The 22,881-nt window shown below is 45.5% G+C and overlaps 1 protein-coding gene across 1 annotated transcript in view; it reads left to right on the top strand.

Moving 5' to 3' along the window:
* Window positions 1-784: 784 nt before the first annotated feature.
* The window catches only part of FREM2 (FRAS1 related extracellular matrix 2), a 213,178-nt gene continuing 191,081 nt past the window's right edge, over window positions 785-22,881 (top strand). The window contains exons 1-2 of the mRNA XM_037892762.2: window positions 785-6,046; window positions 13,737-13,826. Of these exons, the coding sequence (XP_037748690.1) occupies window positions 901-6,046; window positions 13,737-13,826 (5,236 nt within the window). The 5' untranslated portion in view covers window positions 785-900. The remainder of the gene's footprint in view (window positions 6,047-13,736; window positions 13,827-22,881) is intronic.

Genomic DNA, 22,881 nt, shown 5'->3' on the forward strand with positions numbered 1-22,881 from the left:
CCTAGGATTGTTTCCTCTGCTCTAGGCGGTATTTTGTAGAAGCTGCAGTAGGCTGGAGTAGTTTCATTCATTGGAAGCGGGGAATGACGCCTTGTTAAGGATGAATTTGAAGGCAGTAAGAAAAGGAGTACTTGTGGTACCTTAGAGACTAACCAATTTATTTGAGCATAAGCTTTCGTGAGCTACAGCTCACTTCATCGGATGCATTCAGTGGAAAATACAGTGGGGAGATTTATATACATAGAGAACATGAAACAATGGGTGTTACCACACACCCCTCTCCCCTGGCGGTGCTGGAGAATTTAGGTAGAAGGGAGATTCCTCTCCTTGCTGGAGAGTGCTCGGACGGGGCGAGACTTCCCCTTTGCAGAGAGGGATGGTGGGGGGGGCAGCGTGTGTTAGCACCCTAGGATCTGGCTGCTGGGCTTTCCCAGAGATTGTACACCCTCCCTGCGCTTGCAGGACTCTGTTTCCCCTGCTGCCAATGGCACGGGGAAAGCAGCCTCCCAGCTCTCGTTTGTTGCCAACCCTCCAAGTCGGGAAGGGGGGGGGGGGGGGGAATCCGCTGCTTTTCCCGCGGCGACCCTCCAAACAACCTGTTGCAAGGAGAGGGGGAGGGTATTCGGTCCTCTCGCCACTTGGATGATTGGCAACCCTTGCTGACCAATCCCTGCCGCCGACAGCACTCCCGTGAGTGCCTATTGGACAGCGTGGGGCGAGATGGGGGGGAGCAGGGAGGGGTTTCGTAGCGGGCTAGGGGGCGAGTTTATAACGCAGCCTGCTCGCCGGGCTGTGGAGCGGCGGCTCGGGCCCGGGGGCTGCAGGCAGGGCAAGGGGGCTTGGCTGCGCCGCGCGGGCTGAGACGGGACTCGCTTGGCTTGTGCTCGGCAGGCAGGGACCATGCAGGGCAGCCCCGCCGCACGGACTCTGCTGCCCGCGCTGCTGCTGCTGCTGGCGGGCAGGGGCGGCGGGGTCCGGGCGCAGCAGCCGCCCCCGCCGGGCAGCCCCGCGTTCTCCTACCCCTCGGCGCTGGGACCCCCGGAAGACGCCTCCATCGTGGTGGCCAACCGCGGGCTGCGCGTCCCCTTCGGCCGCTCCGTCTGGCTGGACCCGCTGAGCGACCTGGTGCTGCAGGTGCAGCCGGGGGACCGCTGCCACCTGCGCGTCTTGGACGACGACCCCCTGTGGCTGCGCCCGGGCCGCCTCACCCCGCCGCGCTTCCCTTGCGACTTCGGCCCCGGGGAGGTGACGTACTGGCACCTGGGCTCCCGCAGCCCGTCCCGGGACCGGGTCCGCCTGCAGCTGCGCTACGACTCGCCCAGCCGCGCCGTGGTGCTGCCCCTGGCGCTGGAGGTGGAGGTGCTCTTCGCCCAGCTGGAGATCGTCACCCGCAACCTGCCGCTCACCGTGGAGAGCCTGCTGGGCACCAGCAACGCGCTGGACGGCCGCAGCCTGGAGTTCGCCTTCCAGCCGGGCAGCCAGCGCTGCAGGGTGGGCGCCCTGCCGGGGCTGGGCGGGCTGCCCCGCTACGGGGAGCTCCTCAGCCCGCCGGCTGCCCCGTGGCATGCCTCGGCGGCCGGCGCCCCGTCGCCCTCGCTCTGGTGGGAGTGCGAGGAGTTCCTGCGGCTGGGGCTGCGCTACCGGCACGCGGCGGCCGGCCGCTCCCCGAACCGAGACTCGCTGCCCCTGGTGGTGGAGCTGCGGGAGGCGGCGGGCGCCGGCGCGCTGCTGAAGCGGGAGCATTTCCAGGTGCTGGTGCGGATCCGGGCGGGCGCCGAGAACACGCCGCCCCGGCCCAGCTTCGTGGCCATGCTGATGATGGAGGTGGACCAGTTCGTGCTCACCGCCCTCACCCCGGACATGCTGGCGGCCGAGGACGCCGAGTCGGCCCCGGACCTGCTGCTCTTCAACATCACCTCCCCCTTCGGGCCGGGCCAGGGCCACGTGGTCAGCACCGACGACCGCAGCCTGCCCATCGCCTCCTTCAGCCAGCGGGACGTGCGGGAGCTGCGGGTCGCCTACCAGCCGCCGGCGGAGGACTCGGCCCGGGAGCGGCTCTTCGAGCTGGAGCTGGAGGTGCTGGACCCCGAGGGCGCTGCCTCCGAGCCCTTCGCCTTCATGATCGTGGTGAAGCCCATGAACACGCTGGCGCCCGTGGTGACCCGCAACACAGGCCTGGTGCTCTACGAGGGGCAGTCGCGGCCGCTCTCCGGCCCGGGCCCCAGCCCCAGCCTGCTCATCAGCGATGAGGACGACCTGGAGCAGGTGCGGGTCAGTGTGCTGGCGGGGCTGCGGCACGGGCACCTGGCCCTGCTGGAGGAGCCCCTGGCCCTGCTGGGGGAGTCCCAGGCCCGCAAGCACTTCACGGTGGCCGAGCTGATGGCTGGCCGCATCATCTACCAGCATGACGGCAGCGAGTCCCCGCTCAGCGACAACCTGGTGTTGCGGCTGGAGGACGGCGGCGCCCGGCACCGTGTCGAGTTCCTCTTCCCCATCACCCTGGTGCCCACCGATGACCAGCCGCCCCTGCTCAACGCTAACACGGGGCTGTCCTTGGCTGAGGGCGACATAGCCCCCATCCCCGCCCGTGCCCTCAGCGCCACCGACATCGACTCAGACGACGCTACACTGCGCTTTGTGCTGGAGTCCGGGCCCGGCGCAGGGCAGCTGCTGCTCCGTCAGGCCCAGCCACCCCTGGGCTGGGAGGGTGAGAATGGGGGCTCCCCCTGGAGGAGGGTGCTGGGCTTGCCTGGGGATCCCCCAGTGTACGAGAGGCTGGTGAGTGAGTGGCTGCAGCAGGACATTGTGGAAGGGCGGCTCTTCTACCGGCACCTCGGGCACCCCGGCCCCAGGGTGGTGCTGGACCAGTTTGTCTTTAGGGTCCAGGATGACAACGACCCACCCAACCGCTCCGGGCCCCAGAGCTTTGTGATCCGGGTGCACCCAGTGGACCGCCTGGCCCCAGTGCTTCATGGTGGCAGCAGCCTGCGTCTGGTGGTGGCTGAGCAGCAAGTAACCCCACTGCGGAGGAAGCACCTGCGCTACACAGATCAGGACTCTGGGGACCGGGAGATCCACTACACCGTCACCCAGCCCCCCACTGACACAGACTCCAACCACCCTGGGGGGGCCAAGGGCACCCGCCTGGGATCACTGGTGCTGACTGATGACCACTCAGTGGAGGTGATGCATTTCACCCAGGCCCAGATCAACCACCACAAGATCTCCTACCGGCCCCCACAGCAGGAGCTGGGGGTGGCTCCCCGCCTGGCTCAGTTCCAGTACCGGGTGGAGGATGCAGCTGGTAATGCTGCCCAAGGCACCTTCACCATCTACCTGCAGCCCATAGACAACCAGCCCCCTGAGATAACCAACAGCGGCTTTACTGTGCATGAGGGGGGAAGGCATGTGCTGGGCCTGGCTGAGCTGGATGCTAGTGACACTGACACTGACCCCACTCACCTGGAGTTCACCCTGACCCAGGCTCCCCAGCATGGACAATTGCAGCTCTCTGGGCACAGCCTGGCCATGGGAGCAGCCTTTGGTTTAGAGGATATTAAACATGGCAGGGTGGTCTATGTGCACAGTGGTGCTGAGTCTCACAATGATGCCTGCAGTCTGGATGTGACTGATGGGGTCCATGTGGTGCCCATCACACTGAAGGTGACTGTGCACCCTGTGGATGATGAGGTGCCCACCTTACGGCTGCCCCCAGGGACACTTGGCTCCTACTTGGACGTACTGGAGAATGGTGCGGCTGAGATCACCACTAACGTCATCCAGGGCACGGATGAGGATACGGATGATCTGATGCTGACTTTCATTGTGGAGGACCCTCCCCAACATGGGGACATCCTGGTCCAGGGGGTGCCTGCAGAAAGGTTTTCCCAGAGAGACGTGCTGGATGGGGCTGTGGTATATGCTCACACGGGTGGTGAAATAGGGCTGCTGCCCAAAGAAGATACTTTTAACCTCACTCTGTCTGACCTGTCTGAAGAGTGGAGCATTGGGGGCAATGTTGTTCGGGGAGTTTCAGTGCTGGTGACCATCCTTCCTGTTGACAGTCAAGCCCCTGAGGTTTTTGTGGGGGAACACTTAATGGTAGTGGAGGGTGACAAAAGGGTCATTACACATGCCCACTTAAGGGCTGAAGATGTGGATACACCCAGTGATGATATTCTGTGCACCATAGTTGCTCAGCCCACCTCTGGTTATGTAGAGAACATCTCTCCAGCCCTAGGATCTGAAAAGTCCAGAGCAGGTACAGCTATAAGTGCCTTTACTTTGAAAGACCTCAGGCAAGGGCACATTTTTTACGTTCAAAGCATCCATAAGGGTGTGGAGCCTGTTGAAGACAGGTTCACTTTCCGCTGCTCTGATGGCATTAACTTTTCCGAAAGGCACTTCTTCCCCATTGTCATTATCCCAACCAATGACGAAGAGCCTGAAATCTTTATGCGAGAGTTTGTAGTGATGGAAGGCATGAGCCTGGTTATTGATACTCCCATCCTCAATGCAGCAGATGGGGACATCCCTGCTGATGAACTGACCTTCACTATCACTAAGTTTCCCAAGCATGGCCACATTGTGAATCAGCTGATCAATGGGACTGTCTTAGTGGAGAGCTTCACCCTGGATCAGATAACTGAGAGCTCCAGCATTATCTATGAACATGATGACTCTGAAACAAAGGAAGACAGCTTTGAGGTGAAACTCACAGATGGTAAACATGCTGTAGAGAAAACTGTGCTCATCATGGTTATTCCTGTGGATGATGAGACACCCAGAATGACCATCAATGATGGGCTGGAAATTGAAATAGGGGAAACTAAAATCATCCACAACAGAATACTGAAGGCTACTGATCTAGATTCTGAAGATAAAACCTTGACTTACGTTCTAAGGTATGGGCCAGGACAAGGGCTCTTACAAAGAATAAAACTTTCAGGTGGGGTTGAGAATATCACTCTTGGAATGAACTTTACCCAAGATGAAGTGGACAGAAATTTAATTCAGTACATGCATTTTGGCCAAGAAGGTATTCGGGATCTTATCAAATTTGATGTTACAGATGGGATAAATCCTCTCATTGACAGATATTTTTATGTGACCATAGGTAGCATTGATATTGTCTTCCCAGATGTGATCAGCAAAGGGGTGTCCTTGAAGGAAGGGGGGAAAGTTACACTTACCACTGATTTACTGAGCACCAGTGACTTGAATAGCCCAGATGAGAACTTGGTTTTCAGTATTACCCGGGCACCTGTTCGTGGCCATCTCGAATGCACGGATCAGTCTGGGATGCCCATCACCACCTTCACTCAGCTCCAGTTAGCAGGCAATAAAATCTACTATATTCACACCTCAGAAGATGAGGTGAAAATGGACAGCTTTGAGTTTGAAGTGACTGATGGTTATAACCCAGTATTTCGCACTTTCCGAATTTCCATTAGTGATGTGGATAATAAAAAGCCAGTGGTCACAATCCATACCCTGGTGGTGAGCGAAAGTGAAAATAAACTGATAACCCCCTTTGAACTGACGGTGGAAGACAGAGACACCCCTGATATGTTGCTTAAATTTATTATCACCCAGGTGCCGGTTCACGGTCAGCTCATGTTCAATAACACCAAGCCGGTTACATCCTTTACCAAACAAGATCTGAATGAAAATCTTATAAGCTACAAACATGATGGCACAGAGTCAGCTGAAGACAGCTTCTCTTTCACTGTTACAGATGGGACCCATACTGATTTCTATGTCTTCCCTGACACAGTGTTTGAAACAAGGAAACCCCAAACAATGAACATTCGGATAATGGCTGTGGACAATAGTGTACCCCAAATTGTAGTAAATAAGGGTGCCCCTTCTCTCCGTGTTTTGACCACTGGCCACTTGGGTTTTATGATTACCAACAAAGTGTTCAAAGTGGAAGACAGGGACAGCTTGCACATTACCCTCAAGATCAGGATCACAGAGGCTCCTCGCCATGGCTTCCTGATCCATCTGGGAAAAGGCAACCATAGTATCACTCAGTTCACACAAGGTATTTCCGTGTCTGGTACTCTGTCTTTAGAGCACTGGAAACATGCATGAAGGAATGAAGCATACTTAATTCTGAAATAGTTGATCCCAGAAAGAGCCTGTTCACAGCATTAAGGGCCTGATTCTTTTTTCTTTTTTTTTTTTTTTAATGTATATTTGTGGTAGTGTCCAGGTTCCCACAGAGAACAGCTACCAGTTGTGCTCGGTACTATACAAAGAGAATGAGAGAGACCGGGTGGGTGAGGTAATATCCCCCAATATTAGAGAGGCAAGGTAGGTGAGGTAATATCTCTTTTTGGCCCAACTTCTGTTAGTGAAAGAGACAGGCTTTCAAACTACATGGCTGAAGAGCTCAGTGTAGCTGGAAAGCTTGTCTCTTTCACTAACAGACCTTGGCTCAGTAAAAGATACTGCCTCCTCTATCTTGTCTCAATAATACTGTGGGGCCAGCCTGGCTACAGTAACACTGCCGACAAAAACGGAATAAGACCGTGCTTGTCCTGAAGATTTTACAATTTAAATAATTCTGCATCCTGTATTCATGTTGAGTATTAGTTACTCAAGGTCTTAGTCTAGCTACTCAACATGAGTACAGGTTACAGGATTGGTCCATAAAACGTTAGAAACTCATAACTCTTTCCCCCCCTTCCCCCCAAGTTTTCCTTAGAAAATAATAGTTGACTGCTCCCTTAGTAACTATCCTAGTCTATTTAAGGCACTGGTCATGTACTGCCTGGGTGCACTTTACATAGTTTAAAATTATCTCTAGGCCCAGGCAGCAATATCTCACTACTACCTTATTGCCCTAATAGCACAAACTTTAAATCACCGAGTCTCTGTGGTAAAATAAGAGGCAATGTAAATATTTTAAATTATGTCAGTGCTGCTTAGTTTTGTAAACTGTACTAGGTGGCATAGTTAGGATAGAACATATGTGGTTTCCATGCACTGAAATAAAGCCTTAAAACAAGGCTGTGGAATAACCACCTTCAGTCAAAAAGGGTGTATTATCTATCCACTGGGGAGCTTTCAATATTATGTTGTTGTTAGTTAATAGCTGGCTGAGTAAAAGTGAAATGGTGCTTCGTAGAGCCTTAGGTGTAGTGAGTTTGTTTGCTTGAGTTGCAGATCCAGCAAATAGACCCCACAAACCTTACATATTTTGACTGAATGCCAAAGGTATCCCAAGCGTTGCAGTGATGGGCAAACTTTTTTTTGTTATTTTTATTATTTTTTTTAAAGAAGCCCCAAATCATTGCAATATGGCAGGAAATTCAAGCTGTCTAAAATGTGGGAACCAACACAGCTGATGTATAAAGAAACATTCCCAATGATGTTTTGTTAGGACTTTTTGAAGTGGTGAGTATCAGGGAGAAGTACAGAGGAGTAGGGAATATGCACTCCTCTGAGTGGAAATATTCCTTTTTAAGGGCCTTGTCTTACATTTGAAATAGACTGGGTCATGGGTATTCCTAGGAGCAAACCACAGTACAGCATTCCAGAAAGCATGGAGGTTCATTTGTGAGAATACTGACAGCTTGTTACTGCCTGCCACTTGGTCAGCCCACCCACCTTGTTTGACAGATATGCAGCCCTCTGGCTGCTACATCTTGCATAGCAGAAGAATGGAGCATGCTGGAGGAAGAGATAGGATGTGTAAGAGGCTAAGCAGTGAAATTCTGCATGCTGTACGCAGCAGGATGTATAACCCTGGTGCCGTATAAATGATTGATTACCTAATCCTAATTCAGACATTTGCAGCTGTTGGGGAGTGCAGGAGTTACTACCCTCCACACTTCCCCACAACACACCCATACTACGGTGTGTCTGCACCTGGGCTTTTCTGCCAAAAATGTTCCACTGTTGTAACCAGCTGCTGTCTCCAACAGCAGTGCTGATGGTGCTAGTGCTAATGTAGTTAAGGCTTCAATCAGGCACCAGTGTTTTTAAGTGCACTGTGTGTGTCTCTGTTCAGAGCAGGTTTATACAGCGTATTTATTAAAATGCCAATGGCCTCCAGCACCTTGTCTGCAGTAGTCTACCACTGGTGATAGGGGGGAAAAAAAAAAAGCCTAGCACAGACTAGGTCAGGTAGGCATGTAGAACAGTCATAGGACGGAGAAGCATGTGCTCCCAAGAGGAGGGAGGCAAACCTGGCAGGTGCCTTCAGGTGAAGAAGAAAAACATGGGAGCAAGAGGTATGGGTTGGGGAAGGTAGCAGTTTTGGGAAGAAAAGGAGCAGTCCCACAGCAGGGCGTTGGAGGAAACTCTAGGCATTGTGAAAGGCATGGGAGGAACTCCTGGTTAGGGACAGCAGTCTTGCAAAATTGGAAGGCCCTAGTCAAGGGCAATTGTAGCCTCTCAAGTGAAGAAGGATGACATCAGCCCTGCTGGGAAGAGGGAAAGGGAAAAAGGCCCCACTTCTAGGAAGCTGCAGGAGTATTAGTAAGGCAAACCTGGAGGTGGAAGATGTGGATGAAAGATCATTGATGCTCCCTTTTGCCCCAGATGCCCTCTTCACCATTTCTCCTACTGGGGGTGTGGAGAGGGTTATCAGTGCTGAGGAGCTTCAGCTTCTTGGCTAGACTTAGAAAGTTTAAGTTTCAGCAGGTAGTGAGAGAAGCTTACTCAGTCTTGTAGAGTGGGGGCCTGGACAGAATTCTGGGCCCAATTTGCTGATGCCCTGCACCTTGTGTAGCCATGACACTGGCACGAAGAGTGTAAAACATTACCAGATCCAGAATGGGTAGCCTTCTGCACCCTGTTCACTCTCATGCGGCACTGGTATAAATGATTACACAACATGCAAGGCAACAGCCTTTCTTTCTTCCTGTTGGACCTCTCCCATCTTTGGGGCCCACTGAGTACAGTTCTCCCCTCCCCCTTTTTTAGACTGTCAAGGGTCAGTTTTGACAATGAGATTTTCCTGTTACTGACTCCATGAGTCTCCTACTGCCATCTATTTCTTTTTTTATCTTTTCCCTTTTTAAGGGCCCCATCCTGCAACATACTGAGAACCTCCTGTGAGGAGCTGAATGCCCTCAACGTTCATGAATGTCACTGGTTACTGATAAGGGTCAGCCTCTTGCAGGAGGTATGCAGCAGTTTGAAGGCTCTGGTCCTAACCCCTCTTCCTTACCCCCTTCCCCCCCCCCCCCCGGGCCATTTTATTGCCATGAGTCCTAGCCTTAGAGCTTTAGCTACAGGATGGTGAACCAAGCATGGGGGAAGACACTTCTGCCCACATTGTTTTCCCATTTTTAAGATAGTGCCTCCATAACTATATGAATGAACAGACTGATCTGATAGAAAGAGAGAACTCCTCTGATTTGAGATCCACTGTGCTTTAGCAGCAACTGCCCCAGTGGGGAAAAATATTAGTCACACAATAACTTTTTGTATACTGTTTGGGAAGGCTACTTTTTCTGTAGCTGCTAATATTTTACCAAATGTTGGAAAGAAAATCACCCAAATATTTCAGATAAACCACAAACTCCAATTGAAAACTCCAGAGTAGTAATTGGACACATCACGCCATATAGGAGTTTACATTGACAGTTGATAATCCGGTTCAGGTTTTCTCCCTGCACTGTGTCTTCCTTTGCTCCGGTACAGAATATGGGTTGGTTTGGGTTACTAAAGGATGTTAGATATTTTTCTTAGATTTACATTAGGTAGCATCTTGCTCACGTGAGTAGTCAGTGGACTTCATTGGGGTACAGTGGGGTCCTGGTCCATATCTGGGGCCCCTAGGCACTAAAATAATACAAATAATTAGTCACATGGGTAAATTACAAGTTAGCAAAGTTGAGCCCCAGGTTAATAAATTCCAAGATTTTGCAAGCATACAGGATTGCTTCTTGCTCTCGCTTCCTCCATTTAATACGCTTAAAAATATTAGTGTAGTATAAAGAAGAAGAAAAAAGGATAGCAAGATAGAAGGATCAAATGTTCCCAGAACAAGCCCAACTACTATGCAACATCTGAAAATGTATAATAAAACTATTTTCTATTACTCAAGTTGATTCAACTTCAAAGCATTACTTTCTGTTGCTTGCTTTATTTATTTATTTATTTATTTTCTCCATTTACTTTTACATAGCTTGCCTTAGGCTTGCAAGGATTTTAAAGGTGGAGAATGTATGAAAACAAAAATCTCTCCCCCAGCCAGTAATTTCAAACTCTCTCTCAGTTCCACTGAGGACAAAAATATTTACTAAGAAAATTGCTTATGCATAATCGCACAGCACTCATCTCTGCAAGTTAGGGCTGGAATTTGTTCACAGAAGATAGTCATTAAGATTAGATAATTGACTATGAACAGGGGAACTCTATTAACAAACTGCCAAGTCTTTTCCATTAAGGAAAATAAAATGTATGTTGCTTTTAATAAGCTACTGTTTTTCAGTGTTCTGAACATGCATAGTGCTATATAAGTGCTAAGTGTTATTTTAGGGCCTACTCAATCCAGTTTGGTTAGCTTTGATTATTAGAGGCAAGAGCATGACCTGTAGCTCTATGGGTGTGCCAGGGAGTGAAAGCAAAAGAAGCCCATCTGACAACTGTGTGCAAAAATAGGGCACAATCCTCTGGGGCACATGATATCCCAAAGGGGCCAGTGACGAGGGCTGATCCGTTGCCTGATCTTTAACTCTAATACACCTGCCAACAGATCTGGTACTGTGAATGGGATTTAGTGAATGCGCTGCAATCAGAATTTTTCATCAAAATTCCTCCCTGAACCCCCTCTGGGGTGGTATTGCTCCACACCTTTCCTTGTTGAGGCAAGTACTTTTGAAAGCATTATCTCTCTCTCTAAAAAAATAAAAATAAAAGTACATTATTGGGGGAAAAAAACTCATGACAATCAAATGAGTTTGGCTTAATTTTAACTGGGAAATCAAATTTCTAATCTTGTATGGCTAACAGATTTGCCCTTGCCAAAGAGAAAGCTGTAGGATTGCAGATCAGGCCACAATTCCAGAAACTGTTCAGCAAGCGTTTAGCTGAATTTGTAGTCACAAAGGAATGCATCACTGCTTGCAACTAAGGAAGTGCTAATGTAACCAAATGAGCTATGGAAGGATAATGTAAGTTCGCTCAAATAATTCCCATGTGTATTTAACAAACAGAAAGAAAGACATCCATGTAGGATGCTTTATCTAATTATATTTTTTTGGTGGATGTTATCGTTTTAGGAGCTGATCCTGCAAACCTTTATGTGGGTGCTTGGCTTTATGCATGTTAGTTCCATTGACTTTAATAGGACTACTTGTGTGTGTAAAGTTAAGCACTTGTGTAAGTGTTTGTTTGCAGGATCAGAGTTTTAATTTTTTGCCACATTGACATGAGGATATTCACTTGCAACCTCTTTATTACTCTAGGAGTTCTTTGTTGGAAGGGACCTCTTGAGGTCCCTTCCAACTCTGATATTCTATGATTCTACGATAAAAGAAAATAAAAAGATATGTACTAAAGATAATTATTTAACATAAAAGATACATGTCTGGTTTTTGAACTATTATGCAGAGGGGCACACAACCTCTAACAAAAATGCTTTTGACATGTTTTTACCAACCAATACGCGTCCTGACTTGTGGGGAGAATCTGTACGATACTTGAGTTCCACTTAACTTGAGAAAGTAATAGCATTTTTGTCTAAAATTGTTCATGATATGATGCCCTGTATGATTGGGAGAAACAAAGGATTTCTCTTTAAAGTTAAGCGACAAGGACAAGTTTGTATTTACTAAAAAATTTAATGTCACCCCATAAAGAAACTAGAAAACCCATATTAACAAATAACTGTTTCGCCTTTTGCTTTTTTTCTCTATTTATTTTGCTGCAACTGATGCTCCAACATCTATTAAACTAAATAAGTTGAATGTTCTCTTACTTAACTGAATTTGTCTAGGTTTGTCAGTGCATCACTAGTGTTTGAGTACCTCCTGTTTATGATGGCTCAGTTATAAAGATTGTAAGCCATATTCTGTAGAGTAGATGGTCTGTAGGAAGCATGGTCTAGTTACAAGGGCACTGTACTGGGATTCAAAGAACTTAGTTGGTTTCACTTCAGTTTGGTATATAAGTAAGGGCAGAATTTGGCTGCATGGGTCCGGTTTGACATCAAACACATTGCATACAGGCGTGTTCGAATTCAGTGCAATAATTAAAATGAAAAAAGCAAGTTTTACCACAAATAAGGAAAGACATGAAATAATACAATTAAAATATGGCATAGAATAATTCCTTGTTTTATTTTTAAGTTTTATAATTTAATAAAAGCTTGTTCTAAGAGTAAATTCAGAGGATGGATTTGAAAGAGGTAGGCAAGTAATGTGGGTTCTAGCATCAGTAACTTTGTTATTATTGGCATTCCTATGTTGTACACTTTTAGGTCACAATAATCTATCTTGGCTCCTTCATTCTCTTTTAGTCTATACAGTGCACCTCCTTGCAACTGCATTCATTAGTGTTGGTAAACAATGGCAATAGGTTTCCTTTGAGTGTCAAGATTTTCCCTAGTTGTACAATCAGAAAGACTGATCCCTTTTCTCCTTTTTTATTGTCCGAATTGTTGCTGGACAGCTTGTTGGTCCAGAAAACCAATGTTATACAGTGGTCTGAATGATCATGCTTGACACACCACATGTAACTGTAACGGACGCTAATTCTGTAAGTTAGCATATGTTTCAGAATGAGTGGCAAGGCACTCAGGACCAGTTCTGCAACCTTCATCTGTGTTGAGTAGAACCATATTCTAGACTACTTACAGAGTGAGGTACTAGTCAGCATGAGTAACAGTAGCAGAATCAGGCCCTTAGTGATGATTTCAGCTGAGCAAAGTGCTACACAAAAACAAAACAACACCCCCCCGCCACATAAAACCCTCACCATTGGCCATACTGTCTCACCAGCACTCATAACACACATGTTTGCACATTTCCTCTTGGTTCTGTTTATCAAATATATATAAATAGGAAAAAACAGTTAACTTTGTTTTTTAAAACATGCAATCCATTAATACTGAAATCCTCTGACTCTTAAGGGTATGTCTACGCTGCTGTGTAAGCCTAGGCTTCTGTTTGAACTCAGACTCAAACCTAACCCCCCCCCTCCATGTACACATAAATCATGCTAACCCAGGATCCCAGGGGGATGGAGGGTCCAAGACTGCGTCAAGCCAGGACCTATTGTTCAAGCCATATTGCTTTGCAGTGTAGACACAGCCCCACTGGACTTGTGCTCTGGGAGTTTGCCAAAAGTATCCCACTATCCGCTGGGCCAATTTTCTTTGTCCTCTGGACAGTCAAGTTTGGTGGACAGTCAAGTTTTCCCACACAGCCCCACAAGTAAAGGGCAAGAATTGGCCACATTTTGGGAGGGCACTAGGAAATCTGGGATGTGGGTGGTTGGAGTTGGGTCTAGATAATACGTTGTAGACTCTGGAGCCCCAGGTTGGGACCCAAGGTTCAACGGTTCCTAGCCTGGGTGGACACTCAGGTCCTAGGTTAACAAACTCAGTGTCTCCAACTCAAGTTCTGCTAACTCTGTACTAACATTGCAAGTTAGACCTAACCTAACAGTGAAGTCAGACCTCTGATGAACAAATTAATGATAATTAAGTGTTCATATTCAAACTATTTCTGTTTACATGTAAGTTAAAATGTGTTTGTCTTGACATTTTCCAGCTGATATTGATGACATGAAGATATGCTATGTTTTAAGAGAAGGTGATAACGCCACTAGTGACCTTTTCCATTTCACCGTTGAAGATGGTGGTAAGTACTCAACTTCTAGAACAGCTTTCTGTGGGTTGAACTACCTTGTTCAGATGTTTAGGTTAAGTACAGGAAGCTTATGTAAGCTGTTGCTTCACTAGCTTCTGTGCTTTTCAATATTGTGGACTATTATTATTGTGGCTACAAAAAGTTGCTTTGAAGGAATGGTAACTATATTCAATGTGAAAATACTTAGACTACTATGGTAAAAGGGTGAAATCCTCAAATCCCACATAAAGCTCAAGTTATGAGGCTTTATGTGGTTTTCCTGCGTATCCCCAATCCAGACACATAGTTGTAGCATAATCTCTCTGCAATTACTGCACCAGTTTATGAGCTGCAGTAGTGACTGCTGCCCTTCAGAAGTCCCATGCTGGGGTCCCTGATCACGGGGCCCAATATCTCTCTCTGCACTCTCCATTAGTACCCGGCCCAAGCCAGGGAAGCTAATGATTTAACCAGCTGACCAAATTTGGTGATGATTCTTGGAACCGTGCCATCTGAAGCATGTTGTGCATATGCTAAGAAGAATATTAGGAGCCATCATGGCTCCAATCTTCTCAGCACACAGGTCGTGTGGAGTCCCCGTTCTGTGTATCCTTCCCCTCAAATCCATCGGGGTTTGGTCACGTGCAGGGCCTTACTCAAGGTGATCAGTAACAAACGAATTTCAATAACTGAGAATTTGGAGGTGGAAAATGTTTCTATTTAAAATATATCCAAGAGTTGCTCTTCAGCGAAAATGGCTTAACAGTACATAACAAATATTGATACAAGATTTTGGAAACAGTATGTGTGAACATAGCTAACATTTTATCAGTGAGTTACATTTTAAGAAATGACCAGAGATCTTTCTAGGTGTAGATGTCCCTATGGCATGGTAGGTGATTAAGTTAGGGTGCTTTAGTATATTTTTCAATAAATTAAATTGCTTTATCTGTAAGCAACAGTGAGTTTTAACTAGTTTAATTTAACACTAAAATCTTTTTTCAAGAACAAAGCTATTTTGAGCCAGATTGTGATCAACCCTTGTGTTCCCCCCCCCCCCCCACACCACTGTCCATCTAACAACCAATTGCAGTAGCAGTCTCTGTGAGCAGAAACTACTCAGCTCACCCTCTCTGTAGTTAGCAAATTACCCCAAAGGAGGTTGGCAATAGCCCTGAGCCCATCCTCACTGGCCTGTGGAGTGGGGCAATGCACTGGGGGTGGGGCGCTCTATTCCATCCTTCTGGATGGCACGGAGTGCACCGTCTCCTGTATGTCAGGGATCTGTCTAAGAGATGATGTCTCCTGAGGCACAAATGAGGCTCTTGGAATTAGAGGCCACTTTTCAAAATGTGATTGCTAATCTGTACTGGCCCGTTGACCCAACGATGAACTAATTATTTATGGCATCAGGCTCATTTTCCCAAAATATTTTAATTAAACCAGTACCTAGATCCGGGGAATGAAAGGTTAAGTACAGATATGTTTATAAAACACTGTGTGAAATATTTTGCATGCAATACCATAGTATTGTTATGGCAAGAGTCACTAAATGTTGTTGTTACACGGAGTCTCCCACGTTTTTTCTTAACGTGTGAGCTCCAGTGTTAGGAAGACTAGCAGTCTGGTGGTATTAGTTTTGTTACGCAAGGCTCTGTGTAGAGGGAGCTATGTGAGCAGCTGGAGAGTTTGTTCTCTGCCTTGGTCTGTGATTAGAGTCAGTTCTTGAGACACATTTGCTCCCTAGGACATGGGCACTGGTGATGGGCAGAGCTTCCTGGTGGCAAGATCTGCCTCTGTAGTGTTTGGCCACTACTGTTGGTGTACAGGTGTAGCTAAAACAAGGTACACATAGTGTACACCCAGACTCTGTGTCACTGATTTGTCTTTTACTGGGAAGCCAGCTTGCAAAGTCCTGGACATCTGCTGCCGCTTGGCAGAGGGACAACAGTATTTATTGTGTCCAATTGTAACCTGTAATAGTATGAGATTTTTTTCATAATAATACAAGGAATCATTCTACTTCAAAGCTGATTGTTGATTTTCTAACCCTTTGGGTATTTTCAACAGGGCTCTACCAGATACATTATCATGTTGCACATGCCTTACCTAGGTGGTAAGGTAACACTAACATTAATGTTGTAGTCTTTATTTAAACCGTGGAAGACATTGAGTTGAATTGTATTTAAACATATTTTATGATAAATGGTTGGCTAAAGAACTTGGAAGGGATGAAATTTGGGACTGAGAAACTAATAGTTTTCTTTGTTTGGAATAATAACTAAATTATACTAGCAGACTCTTCAAGATCTATAATTTCACGTGAGAAAAAAGCAGAAACTTGCCTTTCTAAATTTCACTCTTCCTCAAAAAAACATCAAAGCCTCTCTTGCGCGGGTCATGTAGAATTTTGGCAGAATATCAGTGGTGCAGAGACATTTGTTTCTATGTTCTTGTTGCAAAGCCAGCTACTTCTGTAAGAATAAACACAACATTAAGGAGTGAAAGATTCAGTACAGAATACCCAAACCCACAATAGAATTATATATGACATGCTTCAGTTTTCTCCTGTCTTGATTTGTCTCCTGAATTAGCATTGCTTTTTGAAATGTTGCAGTAGTAAACAAGGTTGTGATGTCTACTGTACATTACCTAAAGGTGTAAAATAAGTAATTCATTCTTCCTATGGGAACCCATAACTCTGGTTGAGTTGCATCACAGTGCAAACAGTGAAATCAGTCAGAATATGACTTTGATCAAAGAATGAATGTTTGTTCAAATTACTCCAGAAATATTATTTTAGGAAAGTCAAAAGCTGTATTGAACCAAACACTTTCAAAAGTGATATTCTACTAAAGGTGGAGCGGAGTTTTGCTTACTATGTTTGGGAATTCTTTGGGGCAGTCTCTTAAGACAGCAAGTTGTTTTATAAGGATGGTCTCTTGCAAATTTCACTATTCTTAGAACAGGAAATAACTATACTATCTCAGATATTGTTATGTGGTACCTGTATTGAGGTTTTAATGGTGGTAACTGTTTGTCATCTGATTTACTTTTCTGTCCTGTATTGGGATCTGCTGGTACATACCCCTATGCCTGTGTGAAGTCCCGTTGACATTAATATGAGTCCACATCGGTGCTAGGGGTCATGCTTGCTGAGCCTGGTGCTGAAACTGGGCTTTGATTGTGTATGGGTGGCACAAGAGCCACACTTGCCCTTTTTCCTTTTAATCATGCACACCGTAGTGATAGGTTGAAAAAGGGAAAAAAATGTTGGAAAAATGCTCTTCATGTGAGCAAACATTTAAATGTAGTGAATTTTGAAGCTTAACTGCCTGGAATCCCTTGCCATGTTAATATTAACAACAAAGGAACCAATAGTGCCAGAAAGCAGGAAAGAACACAGGAGGCAGAAGTGGTAGTGGTAGGAAGAAATGGAAATCCAGGGTGATGGCTGAACTCCTGGACTTTACCCATGTTGTTGGGAGTACATGTTTATGGGATGTACAGTCACAAACTCTTCAGAGACTCCTGTAGTACATAAGTATATTTATTGGGTTGATGAGGGAGATTCAACCTTAACTAAAAATGTCTGAGCCTTTAATTGGTGTAAGACAGACTCTTTGTGTAATTTATACATAGTGTAATAGATTTATGATAGGCTTTAATAAGTAAGGCAACTTTACAGTGTTAAAGAAGTCAAATCAACTTGATACATGGTGCCTTCTGTATATGTGTAGAGTTAGCATTTCAACTGTGCAAAATGGCACTAATCCATTTGGAATGAAAGTTAATGCACAAATTTGTTTCAGTTCATTGAGACCCTGTTCCTTGCGCAGAAAATTCCACACCATATCCCCTTATTCACTATGTGGAGCATTCTTGCTTCTTAGATGAGAAATGACTGAAGTAAATACATGGCTGACAGCTAAGGACCGTATTCTACCTTCATTTTATGCCCAGTGTGCTTCAGATTTACTTTGTGTTATCATAATGAGAATGTGGAGCTAAATGTCTGTCTTGTTCAATCTATAAAAAATTGTCATTTTCCTCTTGGAGTTTGGTGCATGTCTCAAGAAACATCAAACTAGTTCAGATGGGTTACATTGACTTTATGTGCAGATTCGGCTGCTAGTGCAGAGCAAAATGGACAGAACATACCCCAGAATCTGGAACCATAATGTCAAACTAATTAATCCTCAGATACCTCTGTAAAATGAGGAAAAATCATTTAACAGATGGGGAAAAACATTGATAGAAAAGTTGTCTTATGCCCAGAGTCAAACAGCCAAGAATGCTAGAGCTAATTCTGGAGTACAGGCATTGTTTGATCCCAATCCTGTACAGTAACTCCTCACTTAATGTTGTAGTTATGTTCCTGAAAAATGAAACTTTAAGTGAGACGATGTTAAACAAATCCAATTTTCCCGTAAGATTTAATGTAAATGCGGGGGGGTTAGGTTCCAAGGAAATTTTTGGGGGGCAAATAAAAGGCATTATATACTGTACAGTACTGTACTGTGGTTGGGAGGTGCCCCTGGCTTATCCCACACAGGTACAGCCCGCTGCAGGCAAGGACGCTAGGAAGCACCTTGCGCAGCAGCAGAGGCAGCTTCCCCCCAGAAGAACAGGCGCCGACTTTGCCAGGGGGATGATCCGGGCCTGCCTCTTCCTGTCCCTGCTCCACTCCAGGCCCACCTCTTCCCACCCCCCTACACCTCCTCTCTGGAGCACACCGCATCCCCGCTCCTCCCCCTCCCTCCCAGAAAGTCCTAAGCGCCGCCAAACAGCTGTTTGGCTGCGGGGGAAGCGCTGTGAGGGAGGGGAAGTAGGCGGAGAAGAGGAACTTGTGCAATACTCCCTTATAAAGTCGCTGCTCTTCCACAGAATCTTACAAACAGTGGACAGAGCAGGCAGCCAAACGACGTTATAAGGGAGCATTGCACAACTTTAAATGAGCATATTCCCTAATGGAGCAGCGATATAACTTCGAAACAATGTTAAGCAGCAGGATGTTAAGTGAGGAGTTACTGTACTCATTCCCTCGTACAGTGCTGGCAGTAGAAAACTCAAAACCTTCTTTTTTATCACCGCCATCAGGGAGTGCGTAGATTCATTTTTTTTGCACATAAAATTATCCTTTCTATTTTGATTTGACCAATACCTTTGGAACATTTAAGGCCAGATCTTAACCTGGTATAAATTAACGTAACACCATTCACCTCAATGGGAGTGCCTTGACTTACACTTACACCTGCTGTGAATCTGGCCCTTAGTACATGTTACATTTGGGGACCTTGTTGTTGAGTCTTTCATCTCTTGTCTGGCCCTTTTAATGGCAGTGGGTTTTGGTTTGTTTCCTCCTCTTCTTCCTCTGCAAGTCATCTAGTGCTCAGAGCACTTAAGAACAGAACTGAAGCCCTGTTTGGAGGGATTCAGGTGGTATGTCTCAACTAGACCTGGTCGGGAATTTTTCGATGAAATGTTTCTTATCAGAAAATGCTGACTTGACAAAGCTGAAACTTTTTGTGGGAAAGGGGCTGGTTCTGAGGAATTTCCTGTTTTTAAAAATAAAACTGGGAAAAAAAAAAAAGGTTTGAAAATGCTAAACCAGCGTGTTTCAGCAATGTCAGGAAAGTTCCACTTTTTTTAAAATTTCAAAATGTAAGCTAATTTATAATAAACGTAAAAAAAATGAAGTTGAAATTGAATGCTTCAAAATTATCAAAACAAAACATTTTGATTGACCCAATTAACATTTTTTTTGGGGGGGGAGGGGGTTTCGGATCTCAAACGTTTTGAGGATTGACTTGTCCTGATTTGAAATGGGAACACTTTTCAAAATCTCAGATTCTCATGGAATGGGTAAACTGTTTCCTGCCTAGCCCTAGCCTCAACAGTAACCCTCACCCCCAGACTGCAGTTTGGAGTCTGTCAGAACTGCTTCTTAAGGAGTCCCATCCTTCCTGACCAGCTGTATAGTGGCTGTGATATGGTGCCTTAAGGGTGGAATGATTTTGAATGAGGAAGCAAAGATTCATAATGGTTGTACCAGGAATGCTGAGGATCCCCAGTGAAGGAGGGAAACAAGAATCTGTGATTAGGGCTCTTTTGAGCAATCTTTCTGTCTTTAAGCCTAAGCCTTGGAAAGCCCAGGCTTGCTGAAAATGGCGATTTACATCACTAGATAAATATCACTTGAACACTTCATTTCAGATCCGTTCACACTGCAGCACACGAATACCTTAACACTGCAGCACACTTTCCTGATTTACCACTTGGTTAAATCCTCACAGAATCAAGGAACCTTTCAAAGATAAGTCTGTAAATTAAGCATGTAAAACTAACTTCTGGGTAAACTTCATTGACCGTTTCCATATATGTTTATACAAGAAATGATGTTAATAAAAGAAACCCTGGTCTACTGCTTAAAGCAATCTTCCATTATTAACCTTATGAAGTATCACTATTTTGTCTGTGTCATATTCCTTATTTATATAAACATTGCATAAAGCATTTTTGGAATTTCAGTCCCTCCCCCATTCTCAGTTTGTTCATTTGAGACAGAGAGAGTGAGCAGTGTGATGTTCCTGGGTGTAATTGTAGTGTTAAAACAGGTGTCAGTGCTAAATCTTTGAAGCCACAACACTTTTGTGGCTTCCAGTATGTGGTATAATAATTTAGGAACAGAAGTTTTGAACTTGTATCAAAATATCTGGCAGTTCTTAAAGAATCAATATACTAAAATAACATTAAGAATTATTTGGAGTACCCTTGCGTGAACTCTCTTGTGGGATTTGGGCATGTCAGTCATGGAAGGAAAGTTCAATTACATTTATCTTTGGCATTAAAAACTGGGGCATCCTGTGTTATGGTAGTGGTACCTTTAGTCACTTGGGCTGTGTCTAGACTGGAATAAAACACCCGTGGCACTGAGTCTCAGAGCCCAGGACGGTTGACTCGGGCTCATGAGGCGTGGGCTGCGGGGCTAAAAATTGCAGTGTAGGCATTCGAGCTGAGCCCCAAATGTCTACACTGCAATTTTTAGCTCCACAGCCCGCACCCCATGGGCCCAAGTCAGTTGACCAGGTCAGCTGCGGCTCTGCTGTGGGCCTTTTATTGCAGGGTAGATGTTCCCTTGCTGACTACTGAATAGGATTCTGATCTATTGCCAGCCTTATTGCAGCTGTTTGGTGTCCAGACAATTTTCCACATGCCACACTTCTCACTGTAAGCTTTACCAGAAGATTTAAATAGTAGTTTGACACTACAGTATAAAAAAATCTTTTCTGTAACTGAATCATTGGGGGGTTTTAGGTTATTGCTTTATGTGGCTAAACAGTCAAAGCTACACGAAGAGCTGTGTAGAAAAACATAAAGAATAAGAGAGGTCCCATGCCCTTTGTCAGCAGGTGGTTACAGAGGGAAATGTAGAGGGCTCAATCCAGCTCCTATTAAAGTCAGTGGAAAGACTCCCCTTGACTTCAGTAGGAGGTGAATTGGATGTTTAGCTCTTTTAGAGCCACATTTTGCTTGCCTTGCTCACCTGAGTAGGCCCACTGATTTCATTGGGAGTGCTTTGGCGAGTGAAGTAAGCAAGATTTGGCTCAGGTAATGCTCTGTTCACTCAAGTTCTGTGCAAACATGAACTACTTAACAGGGCTGGCCGTAGGTGTTTTGCTGCCAGTGTGAAAAAAGTATTTTTGCTGTTCTCTGAGTAGCTGAGTTAAAAAAACCAAACAAGCCCAAGGGCAATAACAAACAGCGGGGCAAGAAAATAAATAAATAAAGTGGTGGGCAGGGGGGAGGCAATTGGAACAGCAGTGCCAAATAGGGGGTGGGTGGGGGAAAGGCCAAGTGATGAGGCGACCCCATGGAAGCGGGCTTCCCTGAGCGCACGCTCCTTAGGTACCTAATGTAAAAAAACTAAGTTACTGACTTGTTTGTTATTATGCATAAAAAGGCGTGGCCAACAGCAAAAATAATAAAAGCAATAGTCAGTAAAGTGAGGTCCAAATACAAGTCTTAAGAGATTAAGGAGACATTAGATTTAAAGTGAAAAACTAGGGGATAAAATGGATTGCTGGTGACATGAGAACTTACAGAAAGACACTAATGCCTAAATGGAGTTATAATAAGGCTGTGCAATGGAGTTATAATAAGGCTGTGCAATAATACCAGGGCTTGGATACAAACATTTTTGACTGAGGCAGCCTAATAGGTGCTAGAGAAACATGAGATGAGAGAAGGGTTGTTGGCTGAAGTAGACAAGCTCCATCCTTTCTTTGTTCAGTGAATAGTAGCTCAGGCAATTTGGTTGCACAGTATACTACACTGAAGGGTACAGAATGGAGCTATGACTATTATTCTTATTTATAGCTTTATTAATCAGTTAATAACATCAGATCCCTGAATTCCGCCCATAATAATTTGCCAAATTCTGCATCTACGGAAGGTGTTAACCCAGAAAGTTATTTAGTCTTATATTGGGTGCATCAGGCCTTTCTGAAAAGTTGTATATATGCCATCTGATTTTATACAAGTTAACTTCAGAGCTATGTTACAATTATTTTCTGACAAACAAAGCTAGGGATTCTTGATCTACTGGAGAACATTAAAACATGAGATATCATAATTTAAATAAGTATCTGTTGGCATTAAACAATTACAGCTCATGCTTCTTAAATGAAACATGTTTATCTTTTGCCATCATAATAATCCCTCTTTGTGGCAATTTAACAACATATTAGCAAAGACCATATGATGAGTTTTATTGCCTCTTTAATATCTTTATTCAAATTCTTATTTGTATTGCATCATATGACTTTACTGACTCAATGAATTGACTCCTCCCTGGTCGGCTTCCCAACTCAGCTCTGTCGAAGGCATTGTGGCAGGAGTTTTGAATATGATGTAGCTGAAGCTTCCAGCCTTTTAGTGAGAGGATAGATTAGTGCTGCTGTTTGGAAAGACATCTGCTATCAGTCTGAGGAAAAAGAACCAGATTCTGTAGGTGGTCTTGCTCCTAGGCTTTCAGATGGCAAACACTCACTGTGATGTGAAGGAG

This window comes from Chelonia mydas, chromosome 1, assembly GCF_015237465.2.
Source record: "Chelonia mydas isolate rCheMyd1 chromosome 1, rCheMyd1.pri.v2, whole genome shotgun sequence".
Taxonomy (NCBI): Eukaryota; Metazoa; Chordata; order Testudines; family Cheloniidae; genus Chelonia; species Chelonia mydas.